The sequence below is a fragment of the Ailuropoda melanoleuca genome, chromosome 9, assembly GCF_002007445.2.
Source record: "Ailuropoda melanoleuca isolate Jingjing chromosome 9, ASM200744v2, whole genome shotgun sequence".
NCBI classification, from domain to species: Eukaryota; Metazoa; Chordata; class Mammalia; order Carnivora; family Ursidae; genus Ailuropoda; species Ailuropoda melanoleuca.
In genome coordinates this window covers 102,891,683-102,900,857 of record NC_048226.1, presented here as the reverse complement: position 1 = coordinate 102,900,857, position 9,175 = coordinate 102,891,683, and the positions used below count along the sequence as shown (strand labels likewise).

Genomic DNA, 9,175 nt, shown 5'->3' with positions numbered 1-9,175 from the left:
GCCCGGTGTGGGGCGGGGCTGGCAGGCCAAGGCGCTGGCTTGCGGGGCTGGGCTCTACCGGGAACTCTGGGTTCTCGAGGTTGGGTCCTACCCGCTGTGGCCGCCTTGCTGGCTCTTCTCCGAGTCCCAGGCCTGCGCTATGCGTCCCGCACTGTCCGCCGAGGGGTAGGCTTGGGCCGTGGAGGCTGAAGACGCTAGAGGCAGAGGCCAGGCCTGGCTAACTTGGTTCAGGCACTTGGGAAATGTATTCCTGAATCTGGGATATGCTGAGGCTGCCAAGGACCCTCTATGCCTCCTTGGTCTTAAAACACCACTTTTCCTTTCCTCTCGCTCTTTCATCCGAGTCTATCCCAAATCAAGAGGCCTGACGTTTCATTGCCCCATCCTCTCTAGCCTCATTGAGATCAAACCAGACCTGTTAGCCTTCCTGTCTTCACCACATCTTTGCAGTTTGTAAAGGCAGCGTTCCTAGCCTTGTTCCATCACCAGGACTGGAGGCCAAGTCGGCTTCTTCCCTGGCTCCAGCAGGCCTCCCGAGGGTGTGCTGACTGCCACGGCCAGCACGATTCCTGCAGCAGCGCCCGGGGGGCCTGGTTCGTGGAGGGCTGGCCCCCGCCTGACCCAAGGTGGCTCGGAAATTGGAAATTGCTCTATGCTGTGCCCATGGTGAGCTGGTTCACCGTGTGAGAGCGGGGGCTAGCAGGGGAAGCCTTGATCTCTACCTTTGGCACCTGTTGCTGTTACAAACACACACCATCACAGCTGGTTCACAAGAATTCCTGAACACTTAGCCACCTGGGCGTGGTGTCTCTGCTCGGGCACACTGCGGTCTGTGGCGGGCTGTCTAGAGCACGGTTTGATGTAGTAAGTAAGTCACACGGCGTGTTGGAAGGAGATTAGTTCTATGAGAAGAGAAGATACAGGGCAGGCAGGGACGGATTCAGGTTTTGTAGAATAAGAAACCCATGCAATTTCAGGGGCTCACTCTGACAAAAGTAACTAAAATGACGACTGTGAAGTTGAGGTCAGGGCCTTGGATGGGGCCCGTGCAAGTCAAAGGTCCTTAGGACTTTAGGTTCAAGTTAAATCTACCAAGAAGAGTGCGGTAAGGGGAGGCGTGGGGGAGTGGTAGCTGGGTGGCTCTGTGGAGAGGCGATCCGGCAGAGGGAAGGGCCAGTGCTTGGGTGCTGAGCGGGGAGTGGTCTGTTAAACTGCAGGAAGAGGCGGGAGCTGGCTGAGCAGGGGGAGTGCAGGGAGGATGTGGACAGAGAGGGGAGCGGGGCCTGGCAAGGCCTGCAAAGGACTTTGGCTTTCCCAAAGCCCAAGCTGTAGCAGGTGTCGGTACCCCTTCACAAGGCTCACCCTGCCCTCTCTGTGGAGGATGGACAGTGGGGTGCGGTGGGAGTGGCAGAGGGAGATTAAGACAAGAGGTTAGTGCAATGATCCAGGGAAGAGATGATGGAGGCTCAGCCCGGGGCTTGAGGTGTGGGCTGGGCAGGTCCTCAGTGCCCTGCAGGAGCAGCAGGGGCGGGCTGAGGGGTAAATGAGAGTTGGGAGATGGACAGCAGCAGGGGGAACGACTCTGAGAGGCTGGAAGCTGATGAGCAAAGGGAGGGGTGGTCAGTTGCAAGAGCCCATGTGGGTTTTAAAAGTGCAGGCTGGGTGAGGCCTGGCACCACCTTGGGCCCTGTGTGCCTCCATTTCCCCTTCTGTGATGAGGATTTGCTGCAGCAACACATGTCAGTGAAGTGTCTGCACCTGCTGGGTTAGCCGTGACGACGGCAGCGATGGCGTCAGGCGGGAAGACGGGCAGGTGCACAGACAGAGGCACTGGGAGGGCAGCAGAGGAAGGCTGTGCTGGCAGGGGTGGAGGCCTTGCTGGCCCAGGGCGAGAGCTGCTCACCTTCGGCACGTAGGAAGCATGAGGCCTGGTTAGCTGCTGGGTGTGAAGGCTGAGGGGCTGGATTTGGGAAGACTCCTGGCCAGAGGTGACTGCCAGCCCCAGCCGGGAGCAGGTCTGGTGGGCTGGACTGAGGAGTCAAGCCCGGCCAGCGCCTCTCGGTCAGCTAGGGGCTCTTTGCAGGCTCAGGGGCTGGGGGTGGAAGATTCTGCAGGAGGGGGCTGCCCGAAGGAAGGCAAGCATCAAGGAGGTGGTCCCCTAGCCCCAGCTCCGCGGGGCCCGTAGTAACTCTTTTGTTCTCCTGTCCCAGGCCTTCTGCCTGCAGAGCAGGCTCGGGAGTCCTGGCTGAAGGTAGGGCTGGGGCAGCTCAGGGCCCGTGGAGTGGGAGTTCTGAGCGTGCCCCCACCCACCGCGATGGGATGGCAGAGGTGGGGGCGGGGGGAGGAGGAGGCAGGGGCAGCAGCTGCGCTCAGTGGGCTGCCCCCTGACATCCCGGAGGAGCTGCTTCTGCTCTACCCCGAGGCCCGCCTTGCTCTGGGGGAGGACCTGTGTTGAGCTGGCAGAGACTTGGTGGGGGGGGGGCACTCACTTTTCAGGAGCCTGAAGGTGAGGGGCAGCCTGAGGGCCCTCTGGTGGCTGTGGGCCCTGATGCCCCACTCCACCCCTGCCTGCGGATGCAGGGAGGGTGTCGGCCTAGGAGGAGATCATGCTCTAGGGTGCCCCTGCATGCCTGCTGCTCCAAGGACTGCCCCCCCGACGCCACACCCCAGCACCCGGAGCAGCACAGCCAGACCCTGCTGCGGGCCACGGGGCCCCCAGCGCAGCCCTGCTGTGCCCGGGACAGTCCCCGACCAGACTGGGTCCTGGCCCAACTGCCCCGGCCCCTCTCCAAAGCAGGTGAGATGCAGGACTGGGGAGACGCTCGGAGCCCACCTGCACCCTCCCCCACAGAAGTCTGAGTCCTGAAGGAACAGGCCCTGGGCCTGGAGGGAGCTGAGGTGTCCCAGGTTGGAGACGTGCGTGTGGTGAGGGGCATCCCCGAGACGGCCTGCCGCTGCAGGAGCTATACCTGGAGACTGAGCTCCATGGTGGCAGGGGGCCCCTGGAGGGCCTTCGAGACCTGCCTGGGCACCTGGCACGGTTGCACCCTTCCAGCAGCAGCAGGGTGAGGGGAACTAGACAGACGTAGAGGCCCATACCTCCCTACACCTCAGAGCCCTGATGGGCCTTCTGTCTTCTCCTTTCCTCCAAGTGGCTAAGAGGGTCCTACAGCAGGACCCCCAGCTGCGGTGCTCAGAACCGAGCCTGTCCCCCACTATGACATCCTGGGGCCTGAGGAGCTTGCCCAGGACACCGGTGGAGGGGACTACCTGGTCAAGTTGGGGCCTGGGGCCACCAAGCATGCTTTCCTGGAGGCCGGAGGGCCAGTGAGGGCATTGAAGGGTGCGGGGCTGGTGACACTGGGCTCTGGGGAGGAAGCAGGGCAGACAGGAGCCTCTCTGAGGGTGGGTCCCCTAGGGTCTCTGAGACAGGCTGGGTCCATCAGCTTGGGGCTCATGGGGTCATTGGGATGGGGGGCTGGTGAGCCAGGGCCCATGGGGTCTCCAGGCCCCGTGGGCCCAGCGGAGATGGCTGCAGGGTCTCTGGAGCATGTCTCCCACATGCCTTGCAGCCCCCAGACTGCACAGGGAGGACCAGGAGAAGGTGAGCCCGGGTAGGGCTCCCTGGGGACCCCAGCACATCCTGTGTCTCTTTCTTGACCTCGCCCTTCTACCTTGCCCTACACTCGCACCTGTTCTGCGGCCCTGCACCCTTCACCTCCTCACCATCTTTCCCCTGACTGATCCTGTACCCTGGCTGGGCTTGGCCCCTGAGCCGGCATCTCCCCTTGTTCCCAGAGGAGGTCTGAGCGCGGCCATCCACCTGGAGGGCCTGGGTGGGGAGGACTGGCTGTCTCCGGAGCTGTGGGCAGAGGAGTCTGAGGGGACTCCAGCGTGCTTGGAGGAGCTGGCATCCAGGGCTGGGAGGGGGCCTGGGTGGCTGCAGGAGGGGACTGCACTGCCCTGCCCACCAGGGAGCTGAGCAGGAGGCCAGGGTGCTGCAGTGAGCCCTGCGGGAGGCCGAGGAGAGCTTGAGCTCATGGGGGAGGGGCCCAGCTGGTGGGGCGCATTGGCCTCTGGGCAGGATGTGGCTGAGCCGGACTGGCACTGGGGGCTGCCGTGGGGGTGCACGTCCAGGAGGAGGCGGTGGGGTCCTGGGCGGCATATGGCCTGCAGAGCTGGGAGCCTGTCTGCAGCTGTGCCCTGGTGTGAGAACTGCCCCTTGGGGCGCCGGCACCGTTCTCTGGGACCTAGCAGTGCTGCCAGCTGGCCCCCCAGATCGGACTTTGGCAGCCTGCACCCTGGCTTGGGGGTGGGGGCGTGGGCCAACTATCGGGGACCAGTGCCCTGGGTACAGCCTCGACCCCTTTGTCTCCAGGTGCCTCAGCAGAAACTGAAGGGTCCTCGGCCGGGCCGGGGCCCCAGAGGGCAGCAGCGAGCCCTGGGGGGTGCTGCGGGCCTGCTCTGACACCAGCCGTTGCTCAGAGGGAACCCGCATCCTCCAGGTGAGCCGGCTGGGTCAGGCCAGCCACAGGACCACCTGGGCTCCTGGCGCCACTTCCCCTTTGCAGAGCCCCGGGCTGCCGCTCCAGCCCCCGTCAGGGTTGGGGACAAGGCCTAGCCCTGGTCCCTGCTCTGGGTGGGGGGAGGCAGAAGGGCCTAGAGGGTAGGGGGGCCCCACGATCTGACAGGCCCCAGTAGGGGTCGCCGTTTTGCTGATTACGGACAAACGAGGGCGGACGGCGTGACTGTGCGGGCCGGTTTCCTGTTTGACGCATGGGGCGCTGGCGCCATCTCGTGGCCACTGCGGGGATGACCCTCTCCCAGCTAAGGCCCCCACCGCGTCTGCCCCAGCCGGAGACGGCTTGCGGCGCTATTTTTGTTTGCTAAACGTGGCAACTCTGAGCGTGGGTGTGTTTCATTTTTTTTTTAACTTTATTTTTTTGAGATTTTATTTATTTACTTGACAGAGAGCGTGAGCACAAGCAGGGGGAGCTGCAGAGGGAGAGGGAGAGGGAGAAGCAGGATCCCATCGAGCAGGGAGCCTGAGGTGAGGCCGGATCCCAGGACCCCAAGACCATGACCCGAGCTGAAGGCAGACGCTGCACGGACGGAGCCGTCCAGGCGCCCCATGGCTGTGTTTCCAACAAACACTGGGAAACACTGGTGGGAACCAGAGTGAGCCCTGCCTGTCGCGGGGGGCGGGGGGGAGGAGGGGTTGCCGGCGGCCTCAGGAGGCGATGGGGGTGTCAGGGGTGCACGGTCAGAAGGAGCGGCCGAGGGGAGGCTCTGCCGGCGAGTGCGTGCGGGGGAGAGCCCGGAGCTGGAGCCCAGCAGGTACAAGAGAGACTGCAAGGTGAGGACGGGGGCCAGTGCGACGGAGCCGGTCAGGAGAGGAAGGAGGGCAGGCTGAGCGCTCGCTCGCCGTGTGGACAGGCGAGGAGGGAGGGGCCGTGCAGTGCCCTGGCTCCGGTTGCTGCCGAGGCCAAGCCGGGCACTCCTGACGCTGGAAGCGCAAAGCTGGGGGTGGGCCGGGCAGTGCACGTGAGCCGCGGCCGGACAGAGATGCACAGCCCCCCGCCGCTGTTCGCCTGCAGGTGGTCGCTCCAACTTTGGAGGGGCTCCCTCTCCTCGGGGTTCGGACTTAGCTGTCACTCGCGCTCTTTGGAGACGGAGGCAGCGCCGCGCTTCGCCCGTCGCCCGCACTCGCCTCGGCGCCTGCGTGACGGCACGTGGCACACGTGACCTGTTCTTCACTGACAACCTGGGAGCCTGTTTCCTGACCTGCGCCGTGGGAGGTGAGGAGGACCGGCTGCCTTCTCTTCCACCACGCAGTTGGCTCAGCGGCGTTGTCTCTATCAAGGTCGGCAGTGGCATGGTCCGTTCTGTGACTACGTGAAGCTCCACGCTTGGGCCATACTTTGATGGATCTAGAACAATGATGGATAAGTATTGACCGCCGAACCGTAGACGAAACAAGGACACGAAAGGCTAACTATTAAAACTGTGTTGCATGAAATAGAATTGCGTGACTGTTCAAAGACTAATGGTTCTTTTTTCCCCACCTTTTTTTACGTAGGCTCCACACCCAATGTGGGGCTTGGACCTTGAACTCATGACCCTGAGACCAGGAGTCACAGGGTCTACTGACAGCCAGCCAGGCACCAAGGGCTCTTGATTTTTTTTTCTTCCTGTGTTGTTACTCCTTGTGCCTCTTTGTCCCCTTCCTGCACAGACTGCTTATCTGTTTAGTGGCGGAACCTCCTTGAGTGCCTAGTAAATATCTTGGACTTTCACATTTATTTTGTCTTTTAGGTAATTTGCAACTGTAATTGACGTACACTTGTTTTTCAAATGAAAGTTGCTATGTGTTTGAGACATTTCTTAAATACGCACAGTGAGATCTTGCATATCTTAATATGTTCTCGTTAATAGTTTAGGTGGGTATAGTGTTCAGGATCAAACTATGTTTCCCTTCTGATCTCTGAAAGACATTACCCTTTCTCTTTCCTCTTAAAAATTTTTGTTTTTGGAAAGCTAAAAATAAAATCCATTTATGGTCTCTTAGCATCCAGTAGCGTTGGTGGTGAGCATGTGGAGTTTTTCCAAGATTTTTTCCCCACTTGCATACTGATCTAGCGGTGTGTGCATGTGCATGTGTGTCTGGGTTCTTGCGGAGTTTTCTGATGCTTTGAAAGTGGCAGTTTCCCCAGCGTTTGGGTGCCAGGGATGTGTCTTTCGTCACTGCCCTTCTGAGCCTTTCATGGATCTCTTCCACCAGAGGACCCCCATGCAGTGCCGGTAAATGTGCTCCAGGGCGCTCTCACTGGCTGGAGCCGTCCCCATCTCCTTCCTTCAGCTCTGCGCTGGGGGGCATTTCCCTAACTCCACCTCCTGACCTCAACAACCAGCCTGCCCCCTGCACTCCTCTCCGAGATTCCATTCCCTGCGTTTTCATACTGGTCCTTTCTCACAGCAGCTAGTCCTGCTGCGTGGATGTAATATTCTTTTGCGTTCCGCTGAAGAGATTCGTTAGAATTTCTTCAGAAGCTTTGGTGCAGCCACTGAATTGGCTCCCTTGCGGCTGACTGTTGGTCTTCCCAGTACTGAGAGGTCCAGGGCATCTCTTGGTGTTTCAAGGGAAGTCCTGTGGGCAGTATAGACACCTCGCTCAGCTTTTCCCTGCAGAGGCCTGGCTGTGGGTGCTGAGTTCTAGTGAGGGCTGGGGTTTGCCCACTTGCAGGCCTCCCTGGAAGGACCTGACTTCCCTGGAGGGAGCAAGGCTTCCTGGAAGCCATCCAGTGCCATGTGGGGCCCCATCCAGGTGGCTAATGTCTACCCAACCTCTGCAGTTGGACAGAACGTGACTGGAGCTCTGCCATCTCGCCAGACTCTGAACTCCACCAAGAAAAGGCTCTTGGTTTCCAGGCTCAGCTCCGCTACAGGGTCCCCAGGGGGTTAGGGGGTCTCCATATAGCCTGGCCCTAATTGGCTTTCTGAGGATGGAGCTGTGAGTGTCTGCTGCTGCAGGTCCAGATGCACCAAGAGTGCTGGAACAGCCCCCTGAGAGGCGCCCAGTGGAGCAGGTCCTATACCATGGCCCATTGGCCTGGGCAGTCCCTGACATCTGTGCGCCATAGCTACAGAGGCCTTAAACGGTGAGGCCAGGCGGCGGAGGGGGGCTCTGCCAACCCTGGATGACCTTGGCCCTCGCCTGTACCTGTATCCCTGCAGGCACACTCTATGGGTAAGACCGCTACTGGCCCCCCAGTGCTGATGCCACAAGGTGGTGTTCCGGGCACGGGTGCTGACCGGTCACTACGTGCAGGGGAACAGGGGAACAGGGGAGCAGGGTCGTGGAGGCCTGCGGGCGCCCCCCCTGCAGGCCCCTAGCCACGTGTTCCTGCACTAACAGAGCGATGGACTGCCTCCGCCAGCCCATCTTTGTCGTCTTTAAGGCACTGCCCACCCGCCTCATTACTGGCAAGCACTTGCCTGGGGTTCCCCAGGGGAGTCCTCTGGGCCCTTGGGCCACGTCCCAGCCTCCTAACCCTACGAGCCGCCCCCACCTCGGCCCAGTCCCTGGCTCCCCGGGGCTCCCCGCTGCGCATAGCCTTACTGCCCCCTCGGCTGCCTGAGTTGCCCCTGGGGGTGCCCCTGCCTCTGGCTGTGGTGCGTAGACAGGCGGGTGCGGACGGGGAGGACCAGGGCCGTGTCCCCGCTTGGGGCACGTACCTGCCGGAGCCGGCCCAGCCACCAGAGGTCAGCAGAGCCCGGGAGGAGGGTGGGCCAGCTCCGCCCCGCCCGCCTCCGCCGGACCCAGACCCAGCGCGACTCTGTCGTTTGAATAAACGTCTACGTGAAACCAGGTGGCGGGGCCTACGGGACCTATGGGTCCGGGGTCGGCTTGGGAGGTGGGGGACCTCGGCGTGGCCAGGGCGAGGGTCGGCGGGCAGAGTCCGCGGCTCCTTTGGGGCGGCCCTGGGCAGCGGGCCGAGGCCGGACCCAGTGCGCACCCCTGCGACCCCACGTCGCCTTAGTGACACGCAAGCTCCCCAACAACGTCTCCTTGCCGACCGGCCCGCCCTGTAGGCGCGGGGAGGGGTGCGCCGGGCGAGAGCGGCGCGCACTAGTCGGGCGCTGCCCGTCCAGCGGAACGCGCGCTCCAGCCCGTTTCCTCGGTGAGGCCCCGGCCGGGCGCGCACACAGACGCTGCGACCGCACGGGCGGCGCTCGGTTGGGGCCGGGGCGGAGCTCCGGGTTCGCCCCGCCTGCGCAGCTTCCGCGGCTCTCCCGGCCCAGCAGTCTGGCTGCGGCGGCCGAGCCTAGTCGAGCTGAGCCACCAGGCACGTAGGACCGGGGCCGGGATGGAGAGGCGCGCGGCGTGTGGGAGCTGCGGGGTGGGGTTGGGGGTTCTACGGCCACAGGCGTCCCGGAACTGGGGACTGCGTCGCGGCCCATCCTCCCTCCGGAGGACACCACCTCTGCGCGCCCAGGACTGCGGAACTGTACGGGCGGTGCCGGGAGTGTGGGCAGGAAAGGCTGCTGGGGAGGCGCGGCTGACAGCGGGGTGCCGGGCGGGGGGGTACTGGAACAGAGGTGCCCGCGGAGGAGCCTGTGGGAGGCGGGGCGGGGTGGCCCCCAGCTCGGTGCCCGCTGTCTCCTCCCCAGCTCC

The 9,175-nt window shown here is 62.7% G+C and overlaps 1 protein-coding gene across 1 annotated transcript; it reads left to right on the top strand.

Moving 5' to 3' along the window:
• The first annotated feature begins 19 nt into the window (after positions 1-19).
• Positions 20-8,685, top strand: PARP10 (poly(ADP-ribose) polymerase family member 10). Its single transcript, XM_034668538.1, is given in 19 exon segments — positions 20-2,429; positions 2,432-2,557; positions 2,617-2,648; positions 2,650-2,797; positions 2,852-2,950; positions 2,953-3,030; positions 3,033-3,065; positions 3,153-3,203; positions 3,206-3,614; positions 3,799-3,910; positions 4,085-4,100; positions 4,103-4,208; positions 5,671-5,798; positions 7,531-7,668; positions 7,735-7,776; positions 7,779-7,908; positions 7,910-8,000; positions 8,080-8,262; positions 8,593-8,685. Coding segments are annotated over 19 exon segments (2,130 nt in total). The 5' UTR covers positions 20-2,314.
• The last annotated feature ends 490 nt before the right edge of the window (positions 8,686-9,175 follow it).